This window comes from Hirundo rustica, chromosome 1, assembly GCF_015227805.2.
Source record: "Hirundo rustica isolate bHirRus1 chromosome 1, bHirRus1.pri.v3, whole genome shotgun sequence".
Taxonomy (NCBI): Eukaryota; Metazoa; Chordata; class Aves; order Passeriformes; family Hirundinidae; genus Hirundo; species Hirundo rustica.
The window spans coordinates 4,155,384-4,176,525 of NC_053450.1; the positions used below are offsets into that span (position 1 = coordinate 4,155,384).

Here is a 21,142-nt window from a genome sequence, read left to right on the forward strand (position 1 = left end):
CACGCCGCCGGCCCGGCGCCCCCGCCTCCCGCCGGAGCGGCGGCGCGGCCCGGCGCGCCCGGGGATGCTGCCCCCGGCCCCGCGCCCGCCGCCTGACACCGCCGCCGCCGCCCTCGCCGCACCGGACGCCGCTCCGCTGCCCACGCCGCGGCCACCTGCAGCAGCAGCAGCAGCAGCAGAGGCAGCAGCTGCCCGGCTCCCCGCCGCCCTCCGTGCACCGCGGCGGAAGGAATAGAGCGCTCAGCCTGTCCCGACCCTCCCGGCCGGCGCCCGCGCAGGCAGCCGGGGCCGGGGCGGGTCGGGTCCCCGACGGCCGGAGCCCGGGAGCCCTCCGCCCCTCTCCCCGCTCCTCTTCGGCGGATGGGCGCGCTGCCGCTGCCCGGCCCCCCCCGGCCCCGCCGCTCCGTCTGAAGAAACTTGGGACGGCGGCGGCCTCCGCCTCGCCGCCGCGCCCCGCCCGGGCTGCGGGCGATCCTTCCCCGCGCCGCCGCGCCAACTTCGCGGGGGGACCCGCCCGCCGCAGGACTCCGTGCCGGGGTCGTCGGCCCCTCGGCGGGGACCCCCTGCCCCTGGCCTCGGTGCTGGGGAGGAGCGGGGGGTGCCCTGGATGGCCCTGCGCACTGGGACGGCTTGGTTTGGGCAGGTCCTGCGCAGAGTTTCCCGGCTTCAAGGCACCTGGTCCCGGCGCTCCAGCAGCCTCCTGTGCCTCTCTTCTTCCCAGGAGCCCGAGCAGGCGGGCGGGGAACGACCGCCGCCGCAGCACAAGCTGCCCCGGAGCAGCGGCAGCGGCGGCGAGCGCCGCCGGCCCCCCCGGCAGCTGCTCCCCTGCTGTAGCTGCTGCGGCCTGTCGGAACCCCGGGCGGCCAGGGGGGGACATGGTCCCCTCACTCGCCCCTTGCTGGCGGCCATGAAGAGGCAGAACGTGCGGACCCTGTCCCTCATCATCTGCACGTTCACCTACCTGCTGGTCGGGGCCGCCGTCTTTGATGCCCTGGAGTCCGACAACGAGATGCGGGAGGAGGAGAAACTCAAAGCCGAGGAGATCCGGCTCAAAGGAAAGTACAACATCACCAGCGAGGACTACCGGCAGCTGGAGTTGGTGATCATGCAGTCCGAGCCGCACCGCGCCGGAGTCCAGTGGAAATTCGCCGGCTCCTTCTACTTTGCCATCACGGTCATCACGACCATCGGTGAGTAACTCCCTCCGGGGAGGCCCTGTGGGGCCAGGGCCGGGGCCGGGGCAAAAACTTCCCGGGCTGGCAAAAAGGGAGAGAGGTAGGAAGGCTGTGGCATGCAAAGGTGTCTGTGCTGGATGAGTCTTTTTGCTTCTCTCCCGTGTTACGTAATTTAATGCACTTGTTGGACTTGACGGTGTCCCACACCTCTTCTCCTGGAAATGGATCCTCGGTCTCTTGTGTGGGACTGGAGAAGAATGAAGCTGGTCTGGCTAGGGGCATTGGCACTGGCCAGGTGGCTACTATGGTGCTGTGGCTTGGATGGAGAGGAAGAGGGGGGAAGAGGCAGAGTGACACTCCTGGGGTTCCTCTTAGGAAGAAGGCCCTGTTGTCACACTCCTTATTCCACCTTAAGAGACACAGGGAAAACTTAGACAAAAAGCATCTGGAAGAGAATGAAAATTATGAGGGCATGGGAACAGGATCAGCTGGGAAAACCCTTAATGTAGCCAGGCATGGATAGACCTGCTTTTGCAAACTTTGTTTTGGTGTTGGCAAGGGCAGTGGTGGTGGTTCCCACCACTGCGGTCAAACCCTGGGCACTGACAATGTGTTCCTGGAGTTTTTATTGCAGCTGGAGTGTCTGATGTGACAACAGGTCACAGTCTGCATTTCCCCTTTGTGGGCACATGGTCTGATGGGCAAAATGATGCCTGCTGTCCCATCCGTGCTGCCCAGCCTGCCAGATGTGCCACTTCCCAGGACAGTCAAGGGACAGTCAGTGGACACAGGAGCTGGCTATCATTTTGTACTTCCCTGCTTCCACAGCTAAAGCTGAGCATTTGTCACAAAGTTTGCTTCTCTGCCATAAAAATAAATACCATGGTGATTAGAGGCTGCGGAGTGCACACAAAACTGTGCTGCAACTCTGGCTTTGGCTGGGTGAGCAGCTTGTGCCAATTTAGTGTTCTTTAAGGTGGGTATACTAAGGCAGTTGATAACATTTTTCTTCCAGAACTTCTAATATCTGTGAAGGTCTGAAAAGACCCCTCTAACTCAGTGGCTGCTTGATAGTGCATTATACCTAACAGGACATGAAAGTAGCTCTCTTTTTAATACAGAAGGACTAGGTCTTTTTGCCATGTAGGGATTGCTACAAGAAATTTTCACACTGCCACCTGAAGATACTGAGTTTTCAGTAGAACATGCTGTCCACTGCCCTTTGAAAAGTTTCTGCTTATGTTTGTATTTGACTATATTCTACCTGGGGCAGTAAAAAATTTCCTTTGAAAGACCATCTGACAGTATAAAGCCTATTTGCCTTTACAAAGATAAGATTTTTAAGGGTTAATTTCCTCTACCTTACTGTTATTAGATATATTAGTACAAATGCATATATTAACAGGGTGTAGAATATAAAGTAGAATGCAACTTTGGCTGATGATTTGCATTTCCTGCTGTTCCTTACGATGTCAGAACTCTCTTTCCTCCTTTGACCACTGAGTCTCTCTTCCTCAGCCTGTCTCTTGCCACTTATTTTTGCTAAGTGAATACTGCTCTGTCGTGCTCGTCTGTGTTACAACAAGCCTTCCACACACACGTCTGTGTACTCACAGTGCCCTGTACTCCTGCCTAGGAGCTGCCTGCAATACTTGCTGTGTTCTTAAGCTGTGTTTGTGGCAGGTAGACGGGGATGCTTGTACAGTAGTTTGCTGTTTTGATGGTATTTTACCCACAAACAAGTACAACTTGCATGGGAAGTTGTAGCATTTTCTCCTTCAGAGGGCTGGGATTTGTTTGGGAAGCTTAGAGTATCTCAGCATGCAGAAGATAGAATGCATTTCTGTAGACAGAGGTGCTTTGGGATGTATGAATTGTTTAAATTTAAAAATGTGTATAGCAACAGAGAACCACTGGGAGGAAGAGTGATAATAAAAATGATGCAGAAAGTTACAGGCATTCTGTAACAATTGTTCATTTGGGAAGTTGTGCTCTGGGAGGATATCTGATCTGTCTTTCAAAAGTTTATTAATAGTTGCTCTCTGCATCTTGCCAAATGCACTTCTATTTTTTGTACCATCTCTTCAGTACTAAAGTGGCTTCATGATGTTGTCTGATCTACTGCTAGTCTGTAAAAGCAAGCATGGAAGATTTTTCTTTAATTTCTTATTTATCCTAAACTAATTTGTCTTACGGGTGGGGAAAAACCCCTACTTTCTTTGTCTAAGTTCTTAGAGAAACAAGAGTTCTTATCTATGTTTCTTGTGTAGGGGACTGATCTAAAATTTTCATATTAATCTTTTATGCATTTTTGGTTCGTATTTGTTTTTGTTTTTGTTTTCCCAAATCTGTGTGTATGCTCTCATATGCATCTTTCTCACTCTAAAACCTTCCGGACAGACTTCCAGAAGCACATACAGTGGGGTGTGCATTGGTGAACCTGCTGTACTCAGTAGGTACTCCTGCAAATGTGTGTCTTAAATATCATCACAGGCTGACCTTTAAAAGAGAATGAACAAAGACCTTGCCTAATCTGGAAGGGTACCTCTATTTCCACAAAACTTCCCTTCAGACAAAACAGTGATAGGAATTGGTGGACCATAAAGCTGGGCAATATGCATATGGTTGCAGACTAATTTACGTCTATCTTAATTTTACTCTGTGATGTTGCCGTGCTAGCAACATGTCTGGAGCGATTACCTCTTTGCTGTGCTGATTTCAACTACTGTGGCTTTAATTTAATCAAAGATGTTTATGGTTGGCCATGGACCATCAGTAGCTGGGAAGAGGCAGGTGCTACTCTTCCATTGCCAGGGGACAGTGTCCCCACACCATGAATCAGGGGCCCCATTGCCCCTGAGATGTGGGGCTGAAGGGACAGCTCTGGCAGCTCTGGTCCAGAGAGACCAGAAGAGACAACTCTGGCTTGCCCCCAGTCCGCTGTGTTGAAGGCACGCCTCTGTCTGTATCCCCAGTCTGTGGTGCTGAAAGGACACCCATAGCAGTGTCCATAGTATTCAAGGTCTAAATCCAGTAGTGTCCCCACTCCGTGGTACTGGAGGGATGGCTTTGGCAGTGTCCCCCGTCTGTAGTGCTGAAGGGACAGCTCCGACAGTGGTCGCACTCCATGGTGCTGAAGGGACAGCTCCGGCAGTGTTCACACTCCGTGGTGCTACGGGGACAGCTCCGGTAGTGTCCCCAGTCCCTGGTGCTGAAGGGACAGCTCTGGCAGTGTCCCCAGTCTGTGGTTCTGAGGGGACAGGTCCGGCAGTGTCCCCAGTCCCTGGTTCTGAGGGGACAGGTCCGGCAGTGTCCCCAGTCTGTGGTTCTGAGGGGACAGCTCCGGCAGTGTCCCCAGTCCCTGGTTCTGAGGGGACAGGTCCGGCAGTGTCCCCAGTCCCTGGTTCTGAGGGGACAGCTCCGGCAGTGTCCCCAGTCTGTGGTTCTGAGGGGACAGCTCCGGCAGTGTCCCCAGTCTGTGGTTCTGAGGGGACAGCTCCGGCAGTGTCCCCACTCCCTGGTGCTGAAGGGACAGCTCCGGCAGTGTCCCCAGTCTGTGGTTCTGAGGGGACAGCTCCGGCAGTGTCTCCAGTCTGTGGTTCTGAGGGGACAGCTCCGGCAGTGTCCCCACTCCCTGGTGCTGAAGGGACAGGTCCGGCAGTGTCCCCAGTCCCTGGTTCTGAGGGGACAGCTCCGGCAGTGTCCCCAGTCCCTGGTTCTGAGGGGACAGCTCCGGCAGTGTCCCCAGTCTGTGGTTCTGAGGGGACAGCTCCGGCAGTGTCCCCAGTCCCTGGTGCTGAAGGGACAGCTCCGGCAGAGCCCTCGGGCTGGGCTCGGCTACCGTCTGTCACTGCAGCTCCAGACTCCCCTCCTTGGGCAAGCTCATTTTTCCCGCGGAAATGCAACATTAAAGACCTGTTTGGAAGGGACTGTGAAAACCTGAAACTCTCCTGTGTGAGGCAAAAGACTGAGATTTGATCAAGTCTCTCATTTCCTCTAATCTATGGTGTTTGGCTTTTATTGTCGGGTGATTGGGGGGATGTTGCTCACTTGTCAAGCTGAGTACTAAACAAAAAAGTGAGGGCTAATCAAGTATATAGAAACAGGGTTTTTTTGTTTGTTTTTTTTTGGTTTTTTTTTTTTTTTTTTTTTTTTTAACCTGGGGCAAAGCATATTTTTCTGCTCCCCAAATGCAATGTCCTTGTTCTTCCATTCCTTGTCTCCTTGATTTTTTTTTTAATTTTCTTTTTTGTTAACTGACACAACAATGGAAAGGTTGACAACAGCAGGTGCTACAACACTCGATGAGTCTGATCTTAAAATCAATTAGCAGAAAATCCTCTCCCCCTCCCTTTCTTGTCCCCTTCCCCCCCCCCCCCCCCCCCCAGCTTCTACAAAGTTTGAATAGTGTAAAACTTTTTAGGTGATCAAAAAGAGCTAATAAGCTTTTCTTGGCTCTCACCAGGTGCTGCGTTCATTTCAGGATTGTTCCTGTTTCAGAGTGAGCTAGTATGAATTCCTATCCATTTCCCCTTACATAGTCAAAATGATGAAAAAGAGAGGTTTAATGAAGGTTTTACATACAGTTATTTGTCTTTTACAAGATACACTGTAGAATATGCCACAGAGTTCATCTAAAGGCTTGATACTATGAATGAAACCCCACCTTCCAAAAATAAAGGGTTATTTCTAGCATTCCTAGCAAGTTTTAGTGCCCTTTTCTACAGGTCTATAGGAGTCATTAAACTGCTTCTGTGTTAGCAGGTGTCAACACTGTCAAAATGTGTTACTGGTATGGATATAGCTTTATTCTTTAGGCCTTAAAGGGTGATAGTCATACTTCATTTAACACCACCAAATTCTAGTAAACACTGAATATTTCTGGAGGCTTGTGCAGAATGTAAAGAACTGAAAGCTGTTTGTGTCACTCTAAAATGAACTGAAACAACAAGCAGATTGAAAATTGTTATTTATTTATTTTTTTTCCTGAGAAGTGACTGTAAGGGGAGCAAAATTAAGGCAGTTTGTGCTGTGAATTATGAGTCTCTTTTTCTAGGTTTTAGACCTTTGTTTTCAGTTTTGAACCTACTATATGCAGTGAGTGAACTGTTGAGATAAAATATTTTTTAAAAGATTGTCATGCAATACCTGTAATGGTGAATGGAACATCCACCTATTGACAGCTGGTTGGCTGCTGAGTAGCCAAACACTCAGGAACTGTCTGCATCCAGATGAGGACATTTCATACTTCTGGCAGATGGTGTCCTGACAGGGAGTTTGAACCTGCATTAATGAACTAAGCAAACACATGCTTAAATCCATTTTGGGATAGCGGTTGAGTCTCCATGTTCTTTCTGTGCATCATTTTACCCTTTGCAAAATGGGTGTAAAAACACCAACTTGGTAGTACAGTGATGTCTCTAATTTGGGTTAGAAAAAAATTGAAGTATTCTCACAGGTGAATTATTTTGTCTGTTGCTTCTTTAAGATTAGCCCCTGGTGTTTTGAGTCTTCTCTTGGTTTTTGATAGACGGAAATTGTCACTGAGACACACAAAGCAATCACACGCAGACAAGAGATTTTCACAGAGGTTCTTCTGATCCAGCTCCCAGCTGAAAGAGCGGAGAGAAGAGGAGACCCCTTTGTTTATTTTTTTACTTTTTATACATTTCTGGGTCTAGCAGAAGATTGGCTTTTTGGGGTTTCCACCCCTCAGCCTCAGTGGCTGGCTAGACCAATTGTCAGTTACAATTGTTTTCAGGTTAGAAATATGCAAACAAAGGACAGAGAATGAAAAACAAAGGATTTGTTTATGTTACATCTGTGAGAAAGATAGAAAACTGCTCTTAATATTGTACAATAACTAAAAAGATCTGACTCCATTTATGAAAATCAAAAGGCTCAGAAAAACCAGGGTAACAGGAAATATTTAGAGCCTGTCCATTGAAAGGGTTTGAGTAGGGAATCATGGCAGATGGACAACCTGCAATGGAAAGAAAGGAAAGGAAGAAAACAAGACATGTAAGGGAAGAGATTAAGAATAGAGACACAAATGTTTTGGTCAATTAACTGCTGCGTTCCTGACTTGCCAGGACCATCAAGGTCATATATTGTTAAAAAACCAAACAAGCACAGAGTAGATTAAGCTAATCAATTATTAATAAACTCAAGTGAAAGCAGAAAGCAAGATCTTCTGGTGAGACAAATGCTTGCAGATACACTGAAGTAACAAATCTCCTCATACATGCCACCTGACGCTTTAGTGGAAAATACTGGATGGTGAGGGCCTGGATATCTATGAGTGATATCTCCCAAGGAAGAAGGAGGTCTCCTACAGTGAAGATGGACTCTTCATCATGGATCTCCCATAAAGATGGACTGTGGGTAGGATTTTTCTCCCCTGCAAACTAGAATAGTCTGCAAGATTGTTTCACACTATATTCTTTGTCTGATGAAAATTTGGGGTGGGGCGGGGGGGAATCCAGAATAGTGTTGTGCCGACAGAGGAGACTTTGAAGCTACTTTGCTCACATTTGTGGAAAAAGTTCTTGAGTTCTTGAAAACCGGTTTTGCAATGATACCTCAGATTCCTGCTAGAGGCACTTAAGCAAAAGCTTTCTAAAAATCACTGATAAACAAGTAAAAATTACAGCTCAGAAAGATGTTGACCTGCAACTTCCCACAGCATGGCTTATTGGCAGTGCAAATGCAATTGTAGGAGTTGGAAAATAGTTTGGGGGAAATACTGAGAAACCTTTTTTAGGATTTTTTAGGATTCGGTGCTCTTTCACTTCCTCCTAACTCTTCATAATTCTATCTTTACCTGAAGCAAGTGAGATTTAGATTAACCATTAAGAAAACTCTTTCCTGCTGTCAGGATGGTTTTGTGCAGGTAGAGACTGCCTAAGGAGACTGCTTAAAAAAGAGATTAGACAAAAATCTCTAAGGAATTAATAAGTTGCAGCGGCTTTTGCTTTTGGGAAGGTAGATGGACTGGCTGACCTCTTGAAGTCTTTATCACCTGTATGTTGTATGATTTTCTGAATCTTCCTTTTTTTTTTTTTTCCCCGCTACTTCTTGAGACCTAGTAGTTCTTGGGTTAACTTCTTTTACTTGAGAAAAAATCCACGCAAAATATTTGAAATTCTATTTTCTCCACTTTATGGTCTTTGCTTATTGATTATTTTTCTATCCAGTAAACCCATTTATATACCCTTGCAAGTGTCAGAATAGAAATATCTGTGTTTACCCACAGTCAAGGTTAGGAGCGGGAGGTGGTGGTGAATGTTTTGGGAAAGAAGTTAGCTGAAGGAGAAAATGATCCTGCTTATATGAGGATGGCAAGCAGAAGCTCACAGGGCAGAACTGGGAGTGAAAGAAGACCTTTGTGACTAAGAATAAGGAAGGAAATTTAACTGTTGGCAATGGGCTTATGCTTTCTTCAAATAAAAATAATAAAAACCTTTTGCTTTTTTCTTGGGACAGCTTCACAACTATGAGGCTTGACCAAAGGAAAACTGATTAATGGAGAGCTTCCCTGTTGGACACCATGAGTTTTGGGACAGATGCTGCTGGTCTGGCACGAAGGACAGCTGAGAATGCTGTTGTGTTTCCTCGAATGCCATCTGAGCTGAGGTGCTCAGTTCCTTCAGTATTGGAGCGTATTCCCCCATAAATGCTGAAATCCTTTCTCATGGCTTTGAGCTGGAGTTGCACAGCACTTTATTCAGAATGCTGTACTGACATTAGGTGATTCATCTTCACAACACCTCTGTAAAATTTATCCTCAATTTAGAGACAAGAAGAGAAAATGACTTTCTGAAGATTCAGGTTGGGAGCTATTTCTAATTGCCAAACTGCTCACTTCTTTCTCTTTCAGACCACTTGACATGAGTTTAAGCCAGACTGAACAGTGGAAATGAACCAAGGCAGAGAGCCATAAGGAGTTCAAGGTGCTACTGGCAAACTCCTGCAGCCTAGGACAAGTCAGAAGTGACATGCAGTAATAGCGGAACCTGGAACTTTATTTAATGAAGGTTCATTTGCTATTCTGGCTAATTATCTCTGTTATTCCTATGTGTCTTCTGTCAAAGGCCTTTTAGGCTATCGGGTATCCCACTTGCTATGGATTTTATTGAAGATCCTTGGCTGGATATAGTTAGAGGCCACATGAAATATCCCCTTCCCCTCCAACAGATGCTAGCAAGGACACTTACTGGTGATGCGGAACTAATGAGTCCTTGATGCCTGTAAGTTGAACTAAGAGGTTACTGTGGACTTGCAACTGTTGTTTGCTGTGTGTAGCAGGCCTATTCTCCTCTTTATGCATAATTTGAATGAAGCCATGGTCTACTTCAGAAATTTCACATATGGACACTGCTGCAATGCAAAATAGTTATAATTTGATACTTTCTCAGGGTTATTGTCTGTGGAATCTACTGATTTTAGGTAGATTAGCATGATACCCCAGGTGTCTGTGACTTGATTAGCTACAACTAAAATTGATATTGCTGGTGTAGCTACAGCACTTCAATTGATTAAAGTGAGAGTGTCTATGGATACCTGCTCTATAAAGGAATGTCTGGCAAAATAACAAACAAAAAAACCCCACCCCAAAAATCCAAACCCATAAATAAAGGCCTGATCCAAAGTTTATGATAAGTAACAGGGAGAATATTTTGAGTCACAGTAGTTTTGTATCAGGCCATTATTTGACAAAAATTCTACAGTTCAAGGAGTTACATTCTATACCAAATCAACTAATGGAAAATATCTTTTAAAGCAGTTTTCAGATTTATTTATTTTTAATAATGAAACTGACTTTGACGTTTATACTGATTTGTATTTTTTTAATTGAAAGTGGAAGGCTAAACTACATGCCTACTTCATACCTCAAACTTGAGCAAAGAGAAATCTTGAGGAAGAATTTTTTTTTGGTGGTGGTGGTGGTGGTGTGTGTTTTTTTTCTTGCTGTTTGCTTGTTCTCTTTACTTTCATGACTTCCAGAGAGTTAATGACTTCTTCTGATCTATCATCTTCTGATCAACTGAGATGCTTTTTTTTTTTTTTCTGAAGTGTAACATGCACTTATTTTTTTTCCTGTTTAAGGGGAAGAATCCCTGAAGTTTCTTAGCAGGTTTTTCTTTTTAAGAAGATCAATGACTTTTTTTTTTATTAATACCTGGCCAATTGCCACAAGAGGCTTAGGCAGTTACCAGTTGGTTAAAGGGTTCAATAACCTCTTTAACTGCTTTCATTATGGAGGTGATTAGGGCATGCCAATGAAAGGAATCTCTCTATTAAGGGCTCATGTATTTGTTACTTATTAGGATGATTAGGAGGGAGAAGGCTGCTTTGTCCTTTCAATTGCCTGCACCAGCAGGAAAAAAGAGCTTCAGAGAAAAGCAGGCAAGTAGTGGGGTTAAAAAGCATCTGATGGGAAGCTGATTGTCTCCTTACTCTGCCATCAGAGAAGAGGACCTTTCTTCTCACACAGAAAAATTTCACAGAGAGCTTGAGGGCACAGACTGATGAATGAAACCTGCTGCAGCTCTCTCTAAGTGTGTCGTGCAGGAGATTAGCTCTAAGGAAATGCTCGTAGACTCCCAATTTAGCGGTGTTCTTGACATGTTGAAAGGAAGATAGAAATAAGAGATCCACTCCCAAGACAATCGGCAATGTCAGCAGTTTCAGAAGGGTGCTTACCATTAACTCATTACAGGGGTGTTTTGGGTGGAGATAGAATATTTTATTTTTTCTACCTTCTTTTCTTTTGATGTCCTCTGGAGAGGATGTCCTCCTCTTATGTTTAAACCAACAAAGGCCATGGGAACCATGTCAGAAGTTAAATGTTGTAACAAACCTAAACCACTCGAGTTTTGATTTGTCACTCTGCTGCATTTCACACCCATATGAAATTTCTCAGGACCAGACACAGTAGGAAAAAGTGTCAAATATTCCTGTTTCAAAGGTATTTATCTCCATTACTTGAACAAATGTACAGTTGCTGTTAGTTGTTGGTAGTTTGAGCTGTAATGGAGAAACAGGGCTGACTTCATTCAGTGCAAACAGTGTTTGCAGCAGTAATAATTTCTAAAAATCTGCAGTTTGGTGCTTAATTTAATTTTGCTCTGGATACATATAAAATATTATACTGCAATAAAATGAACTCCAGGATGAGGAAGGACATGGAGCCCTGACTGTAAGGCTCTGCATGCAGGCTGTGTCATGTAAGATACTGCATCAAGAATATTTTAAAACAGTTCATGAAATAAAGATGATTGAACTCTTCATGACAATCTTGCATCAGAAAAACTCCTCATACTTGCAGAGATGACTTGAAGTCTCAATGCTTGCTCACATTTTTTCTGGCCTTTAGGGACTTCTTGGGCTTCCAGAGTAAACCATGAATTTTAGAAGAGTTCCTTGCAGGATAAAACATATTGTATTTTTTGCTGAGGACTAGAAACAGTAGAAGGATGCTCTTTCAGCATTAATCAGCATCATCATGTTATGGACAATCAATAGCCGATTTAATATAAAGTAATTTTATTTTTGCCATTTAAAAAATAATTACAATCTGAAACAGCCATCATAAAAGAGACAACCTCGATCCCGGGTTATCGAAGTTGGGTGAACATAGAGACGGTCACGAATGAACCAGTCTTCCCCCGTTCCCCTAGATCCCGTGGGCAGGTTTCATACAGTTTTTCTCCCCCGAGGCAGTTTTATTGTTAGTTCGTATCTGCCGCACATATTCATGTGTTTTCTTCCTCTGGCCGCTTGGTTCTGAATGCTCCTTCCTGGCAGAATCGAGTGCTTGAATGGAGTTCCGAGAAGTCGGCATTGGGATGCTGATAGCCACATCTCTGGATCCTCTTCTAGATTGGTATCATGTGTTAATCACCGGAGAAGGCAGGTGGCTCTTCCTTGATGGATGGGACATCTCCTGTTTGGCCATTCCTTTTGGTTGCTAATCTGGGCTCTGCCCTGCTATTGTCTGGAGTCTCTACGACTGCAAATCAGTCTTGGCAAGCAGGAGAGTTTCCACAGTTTGGTGGAAAACCTCTGCTTGTAATACAGTTTATAGTTTATAACATATAGAACACGAATTTATCTCAAAATACCCACCACAATCGCATACACTAGGCTTGCAAAAAAACTGGATTGCCCCAGACTGCCAAAGAGGACAAAGCCCTGTATTTTGGGATGTGGTAGTCTGGAGACCAACATTTGGGGAATGAAAGTCTCTTCCAACATTTAAAGTTATCTATCCACTATAACTTTGGCATGTCCTCATGAAAGTTCCTGATCTACTGTTTGCTTCTGCACACCAAATATGTCTGTTTATTTGTTTGGAGTTCCTTTCCCTTTTCCCTTTTTCCTTTTTTTCATTTTTCCTTTTTCCTTTTTTTTCTCTCCTCTCTCCTCTTCTTTTTTCTGGTTTGGTATTTTTTTTTCACTATTACTTAGGTGTGTTAGAAATTACATGGGGCTGGTTCTAGGCAACTGATAGTTAAAACAGCAATGCTGGATCTGTGCCATCAGAAACACCTGGAAATCCCAGTGATTCGACCAGAACTCTTCAGTTGACCTTTCAACTGATATACTGAGAATTCAGTGATCTTCCCAACCTCTCTGTTTTGGAGTTTCTCCCTTCTTGCTGTTCCATGTGGGAATGAAGATCCCAAGAAGAGGAAGAAGATGGTTGCTATCAGCCCTATCAGCTTTTTCGTTCATTTCTGGTATTTTTCTCTGACAAGCAAATAAATGATCATCCAGTCTTTTGGCAACAAAAGCTTAAGCTCTTTAAACACATCCTGCCTAGTAGTAAAAGGCCTGTTATTTAAAGGGCACTTTTAAAAACAATTAGTACTTTAGTAGCAATGTGTTTGCCTTAATGAGTGCACTCTGGCAGTCAGAGGAAAGAGCATAAGCTGATACCTAGAGATGCAGGCTAACATAGGCAAATTAGCGGTGCTACAAGCCAGTTACTGAATGTACTGCAGATGCAAGAGGTTCATTTTAATGAGTAAAAAGCACTAGGTATGGCTTAATTTTTCTTTTCTCCCCACATATCCACCCCTTTTTATATCTTAATTCAGAAGGCCTCGTACCACTCCTGTACTTGTGATAGTTTATGCTGCATTTAGGTCTGGTTTGACGTTTTGGACTGGCACCAGAGACAATTTTTCATAAAGTCTCAGACTTGCTTCATTGCTGTTGCTGTCTGTTGTTTGAAATCAGTGTCCTTATGACGTAGGTATGCTACTGGCATTTTGGTATAACATAGATTTATTTTTAAAGTTTTCAGGAGGTTTTTTTTTTTTTTTTTCCCCCCAGATGGATCACAGGAAGAGGCATGGGGTGCAATCTTGGCTCTGAGTATCCAGCAGTAGCTTTCATGGTGAAATTTTCTGGCTCTTGGGCATTTGTGGTCCTGATTTGGCTAACTAGATGGAACCTGACTGCAGCTGGGTAATGAGGAATTAAAAACTATTTCCATGGTCTCTTTGACAAGTATCCAGCCTGTGGAGCATTTCAAATCTGATCAGAACTCCAGGTCTATTCCTGACGACCTTGAGTGTGGCGCAGTGAATAAGGAGAAGTGTTAAACAACAGCGAGGAAGCATTAGAGTGGCCACAGAGAAAAACGACCTTTCTAGCAGTTTCTTGTGAAACACAGAAATGTGTTGGTGGGGTGTGCCGTGGGCCCTTCTTTGCTTGGTCTTGCAGAACAGGATGGACAAGCTTCTGTCAGGAATGACCCCTGCATTCTGTCCTCCCTTGTGGCCAGGTATGGACTGGTTTCCCAGTCCTGTATTTTTAGTGGTTTCTACACACACAGGCTGTTTGAAGTTTGCCTTGGATCTTGCTTGGGATCTTTGTACATTTATCTTGTCCTTTTGGTTTTTTCTGAAGGTTTGTGCTCCCCTGAGGGATTATCAGTGCATCCTACAATTCTGTCTCCAGCTGAATATCGGGATAAGAATCAAACCTCTTCTCTGAGCAGCAACTGTTCTGTGTTAGCAGTGTCACCAGCTTTTTATGGCTGCTGTTTGAACAACCCTACCAGTGGCTGTAGCAGGGAAAAACAAACATACTGCCTATCTTTAAAAAAAGGACGGGAGAGAACATGGGCAGTTAATGCTCAGTCAACCTAAATTTGATCTTCAGAAAGATATTTGACCGAGCTGTTAATCAGCATGAAAGTACCTAGGGGATAACAAGTGACAAGCTGGAACAACCCCAGATTTTTCTTGAGTAACTGATGCTAGACTTCTCTGGGTTGTTTTTATTCCAGCAGATAGCTGATGGAGGGAGAATCAGTTGGTTGTGACATTTATTACATATGTGGCATGATAATAGCATAATTGCATTGCATAATAATATAATTCTCATAATTGCAGTAGAAAAATCTTAGACTGGGCTGAACTGCAAGGTGGGTGCAAAGTCTGGATGGACACACACTGTGGACCAGAGGTTAGACAGTGACTGGGCTTACCACATGTGTGAAGAACACATACACTGTGCAGGTGTAAATGGGGCAGAAAATCCAAACCCACAGATATGCTAAATCTGCCACCAGATAGTTTCACAATTTGATAAAAAAAATGCAGCAATATTTATCACTGGTTTTCTTTCAGATTGGCTGGACATAACATACGCAGTCATACAGGGGTCTGTCCTGTGGCTGGTACTATTCAAGTTTCCCATTAATGGCTTGTCTGGTAGAACAGAGAGTACACACATTAATTGTGAGGAGTGGCTATCACTGCGAGGGCAGGAGCAGAATACAAAACGATTTTGTTAAATTGGAGGAATGGTCTGGAATCAATATGATGCAATTCAATAAAATCAAGTGCACAGAATTACACTGAAGAATAAAATATCAAAGACACATATAAAATAATGATATAAACTGACTAGATGCGAGTGCTACAACATCATGCTGATAAAGTGGCAAGTCTTCAGCCTGGAAACTGAGTGCAGTTTTGGACTCACAGTGTTTTGAGGGAGGATGAGAAAAATCAAAATGCTGAAAGAAAAAATTAACCTGTATTCAGTGTGAAGTGGACAGAGATTGTTTAGCCTATATGAAATACATGAAGGGGGGAATAATAACAGCTTCAAACATGGGAAAGGTAGTTGTAAAGAAGACATTGATAAGTTTTTTCTGCATACATACCCACATGTAGGTTAATCACCAGCTGTGAAAACCGGTGTAACATGATCTGTAAGGAACCTCCAGAGTGTCAGTAGCGGGATATTGGTCTGAAGTGGTTAAACAATTGTCCAAAACACATGGGTTTGGTATAGTTCAGCCTGCTTCAGTCCTGAATGGGCTCAGTTACCTTTTGAGGCCCCTCCAGCCATGTGTTCCTAAGAATGGGTGGCTGAGAGCTGCTCTACAGGAGCTGCCTGCTGAGTGGAGTAACCCTTAAGTGACAGACTGAGGAACAGAGCATCCTGCAACAAGACAAATGGCTATTTGAAGTTTTTCTCAACCCTCAGCTTCTGGGATTACGCACTCAATGGATGTTTCTAAATGCTCTGCTGAATGTACAGCAGCGTTTGCTGTCTGACAGTGGACTTTGAGATGGTCAGGGCTGAATTTGGTTTTAAGAGAGCTGCTCTGCTAGGACAGGCATCAATATTCATCTTGCAGCCCCTGCTCACTTGGCATTTTGGGTTGCATATTCTGTAGTGCTGAAACAAAGAGGTTCCTCCTCTTTCCCTAAATCCCATGCATACAAACCAGTAATTTCCATAGCACAGACATTCATCCAATCTGTTATCTTGGCAGACACCAATGCCTTTCTACTTTGGAGGAAAGAAATCTATCCCATAATACACCTGTGCAATATATGGCAATGGTGATTTTGTTGCTAACCCCTGCAGCAATCAGTTTATGCCCTCAAGCATGAGATTTGATTATCCTTGTCATTATCTAAGCTACAAATGTTATTAGCAGCCATAAAATTGTCCATTAAAGTGAGAGGAATTACTTGCCTGCATCAGGGGGAGAAAAGATAATTTACCACACAGATTTAAGCCCAAATGCACTTTTTTTTTTTTTTTTTTTTTTTTTTTTTTTTTTTTTTTTTTTTTCTCTCCAGAAGAACCCTCTAAGCCTTTGTGCAGCCTCCATTTTTTTGCATTTCAAAATCTACTTCCCCCTCCATGGCCTTCAAGTCTGGGTCTTTTACCATAAGAGTGGCAGCAACCTGCTGTTGAAATGAAATAACCTCAGGGATCATGACCATATATTTTTTCCATGTTCCAGAGCTTGAAATGAATGCTTCCCTAGTTCTGGAAGTGCAGATGCCCAAACTTTTGTTAGGTTCCATATTTTCTAGACTTCAGTGTTGGTCTGAACTTCTTTTACACAGAAGCAGTTCTGGGTTCTTGGGCTGGCTTGGCACTTGTGGACTGGCTCTGCATCACTGGCTGGGTGTAGGACCAGAAGATTTGCTCCTAGAAGAGCCATTCTCATAGGTTTGCTTGATCCTGCAATACAAGGTTTTATGAGAGGAAGAAGTGATGTATCACAGGGGCCAAGAAAAGATGCTGTGTCTGAGTGGGTGAGATCCAGGGTAGTGTCTGAAAAATTTCTTTGTCTTCCCTGGGACTGGCTGATTCATCCTCTTCCCACTACCCTGTTAATTCCTGCTCATATATCAGTTCACCATAAAGCTGATTTTTTATTCCCATGTGGTATTGTGTTCCCACCCCCCTCAAACAACAGAGAGTGGGAGAGAACACCTGCAGCTTTCCCAACAGACAAAAATGGTGGATCCTGACAGACTGGAACAGATTCTGATCACTGTAAATCCTGAAAAACTTGGTTGTTTTGGTGTATTTGTTGGCTTTAAACTAAGAAAAATGTGTGCAGAATGTGGTCTGGAGAGCCTGTATTTTGAAGGAAGCATCTCTTCCTACTCACCCAACAAATTAACACACACATGGTATAGAGCATCGATATTAGCTCCTGTAGGAAATGGAAAATATGTCAGTAGCCCGAAAAGAATAAAAAATGTTCTCAAACAGGGCTTAAAAAGTAAACAAATATCATATAACCAACAAAATCAATAGAGTTCCATATTAGCCATTACAGATATCTCTGTCTTTGTCTGCATCATACTGTACACATTTCAGTGCTGTGGAAAATGTCGAACCCAGGGGACCTAATTTCAGAAATTGAAGATAGTGTATTGAGTGCAAGGCCTAGGATAAAAGGCCTGGAAGAGATTTATGTTAAATAACAGAAGATATTTTCCCCTTGAACCACCCCCCCCCCCCCCAAAAGAATTAACTGAGTCAAAGAAATGTAAATATATATACAAAACTAATATATATTAATTTGTCTTAAAACATTAATAAAAAAAACTCCTTGAAAACTCTTTTTTTTTTTTTTTTTTTTTTTTTTTTTTTTTTTTTTTTTTTTTTTTTTTTTTTTTTTATTTTGAGTCATTTCCACTAACTGGAATAAATCACTTTGTCAGAACTAATGTTAGATTGATGATCACCAAGAAGAGGGGACAGCCTTTCAACTTTCTGCATTCTAAAATCTTTGTCTTCCTTAGCTGCTCTTCTGCTTGGAGGGGATCTGAGAGAGATAAGTATCCTAATTCTTTCCAGCCTTTGCCTCATGGTCTTCCAACACAATCGGTAGTATTCAAGCTATTCTTGTGGGCTTCCCCATTGAATTCCTTCAAGCCAAGCTGCTCTTGTCCGCTGTAAGCTTTTCCTCTTCTCCTGTTCCCTTAGAGAACTTAGTACTCTTATTTATCCAGGAAGCAAGAGTCAAGTGTGCAGACCAAGCAGGTGCTTGGTGCTCCTGCTAACCAGAAGAGCACATCTCAGTAGAAGCTGCGTGAGATTTAACAGGAGGAAATGCTCCTATGACCCCGTGTCATTCTCTGGTTGTCTGTCTAATACACTTAATATTGAGGGAACATCCTGTGTCTTTTGGATGGTGACTTTTGCTTCCATTCACAGTGCAGAGCTCTTTACCAAGGAGAGGCTGGCAAGATTTGCTGCACAGGACATTGGTAGAGACTTTGAAGAAGAGGAAGAAGCTGGAAACAACTATTAGGACAAAATGGACCATTGCTTGGAATCCTACATTCAGGTGATATCCTGAAGGAGAAATGTTTGGTTTTGGTGATCTTTAGTCTTCTGGAGTTTTAGTCCCATGTATCAGCAAAGCTGTGCATGCTCACTGAGTGTGCTGGAGAGCCACAGGAGCTGTGCCTCCCTGTGTTTGCTTTTCCATTAGAAAGATAATACTACTTGAAATATAGATTGATAGATAGATGGATAGATAATTTTTCTTTTAATGTGATGTGTTACAACCCTTTAACAAGTGTCCATAGGCCCTCTGGGAGGTCCACAACCTTTCATCCTGAAGCAGGCACAGAAGGTTCCTGTGTCTCCTCTGCCTTCTGTTCCACCTCCGTGCAGTGTTTGATGTTGATCTCACTGCTCAGAGTGCCTGCAGCATGCACGAGACCCAGGGGCCTGGGTTTCTTGTCTCTTTAATGGCATTCTGTGAGCTTGTGTTCAGAGAGAGAGACGGAAAGATCAAAGGCTGTGCAAGTGCACTGTGCTTGATTTTGCTTACACCAATAGAAATCGATTGACTTCACCGAGTTATGAGGGATTTACAGCTAGGGGAGAACAGATTCTGACCTAATGGCTCCAAAGGAGGCTTTTCTTGGATGAACAATGTAATTAGAGCACTGGAACAGACAGATTTTGTGACTCATCTGTGGGTCTGCAGTCTTTTCTTTGCTTCTAGTAGGGTGTTCACTAATGTCACCACACTTTCATTTCACCCGTGGGCTGCTCTAATGAAGGACCAACCTTTGCTTGAACAGAGATCTCTGTTCAGCTGCAAAGCATCCTCTGATCTTCATGTCACTCTGAAGACTTCAAGCTCAGGACCAGACACTGGGGTAGTGGAAAATTTCCACTCTCTACCTTTGTTGCACTGAAGCAGAGGATTAAAATAACTAGAAAAAACAAAGCAGGGGCCAGGGAGAATGGACTGATGGCTGAGTCCACTTACAAATCTGAAATATGTGTCCTAGCAAGAAACAAAATCATGTGCCAAGATCAGCCTGCTCTATATGTCCAGCTGGACAACAGTACATGCATTTTGAAATCAGTAAAGTTGCTTTTCACAGCTGGATAGAGATCTGGGGATGAAGTATTTTTTTAAAAAGATGCCACTTCATTGAGACTACAAGACATTCATTTGGGAAAATATGTTGAGAATGTTTCCTAAGTTTGGGGATGAAGAGGTAGTCATGGCTAGTGTATAAGGAACTTGACATGTACTTGGGAAGACTGGGGCTGAGCACAGTCACAAGACTCAGGCCTGCAGGTGTCTGGGGGCTGTGTTGGGCACAATGGCCTGGCAGAGAGCTGAGCAGCACTCAGGAGATGGAGGTGGTGCAGTTTTGGCTGCTGGTCCCAGTGCAACAGGAATAGGAGTCAGGGGCCAGCTGTTGCAGTTTAACTGGTGGCCATGACTGTGACAACAATAATAGCAGGGTGTGTCAGGGCAGAAGCTGTCACCCTGCTGTGTGTATAGTGCCGCCGCTTTTTCACCTACTGCTCATTTCAGCTGAGCTTGAGCTGTGAGACCATTCAACACAGTAGTTTTAGGAAAGGGTAGAGAAGCAGTGATGCAATAGACTGGAGTTTAGCATGGGATGGGAGAGGTGAGACAGTGACACCAAATCTGGCATCACTGATGGTTCCTTCAAAAAGATTGGGAGCCACTGACATGGGGATCTCAGTGAGGGTGCGCGCCTTACATGCAACCTTGTCCTTTGTGTCTGTGTGCTCTCTTCTGAAGCCTTCCAGGTGCCAGAGTGCATTTGCACTCCAAAATCACAACCTACTGCAGCCATTCCTCTGCTAGATTTAGCCCTCTGAAGTGGGTTGCTGCTGATGTGCTTCACATTCAGCACAGACTGTGAGACCCACCTGGGAAGAAGGTGAACTTCTATGTGCTGAATCATGTACCTCATCACTTGGCAATGACAATAGCACAGCTATATGTGCAATTGGATTTGATGTCAGTTTTCTTCTGATTTGCCACTCACTGAAACTGAGAGCCTGTCATGATGATTGGTCCTGTCCTTGGATTCAAGCTCTGCTGCACTGGGCTCCGTACCAGCACGAAATTCAGAGTAATTTCAAAAAGGTGTCTAGAAGACCACAGAACTAAAGCTCCATTTTCCAAAGTAGCTTTTGCACTTAGGAGTCTGTTTTCCAAGCCAAGGAACCTCATACCTGCCAAATACAGGTTTAGAAAACAGGTTGGTTGGAGTGTGAAGTCATTGAAGAACATGAGAAAAATATGCCTTTCAGGACAGTTTATTAAAAAAAAATAGTTCAGGTGCCTGGTAACTCCTAATCCTTTGGTAATCCACTTCTTCAGCTATCTGTCACACCAACATCCCTTGGAAGATTTTTGTGTCCTGTTACACCTGAGGAGGTAAGTCACCATGTGGAGTATTAATGAAAGCTACCATCTCTTGTACATAGACATTAAAACTGCTCTTTCTGCCTGTTGACTCATGAGGTACTGACCCACCTTGTTTTTCACTTGATGAATACCTGTAAAACACAGGAGTATGTCTATGCTTTAGAGAAGTTTCTGTTGCTTTGAGACAGGTCACAAATGAGTGTAGCAAGTAGTAGGATGAAGGGAGAGGAAAATAATAACAGTTATATTCTGCTAATTGCTCTTAGTTGCCACCATCACTGATCGGATGAAGAATTTATCCCAAGGAAGATCCTGGGCTTGTGGGTTAGTTCAGGGATGTGTTTTGTATCCAAGATGCTATGAAGAAAAATGCCTGGAGATGTGTTTTGAAGAAGCCAAAAAATTGTAGTCACAGCTGGCACAAATGGCATTGCAGATGGGGAAGTGGGTGATGAGAAAAGAG

The 21,142-nt window shown here is 44.1% G+C and overlaps 1 protein-coding gene across 1 annotated transcript in view; it reads left to right on the plus strand.

Moving 5' to 3' along the window:
• Nucleotides 1–607: 607 nt before the first annotated feature.
• KCNK9 (potassium two pore domain channel subfamily K member 9) overlaps nucleotides 608–21,142 on the plus strand; it is an 88,488-nt gene continuing 67,953 nt past the window's right edge. Inside the window, exon 1 of the mRNA XM_040074589.2 lies at nucleotides 608–1,190. Within this exon, the coding sequence (XP_039930523.1) occupies nucleotides 608–1,190 (583 nt within the window). The remainder of the gene's footprint in view (nucleotides 1,191–21,142) is intronic.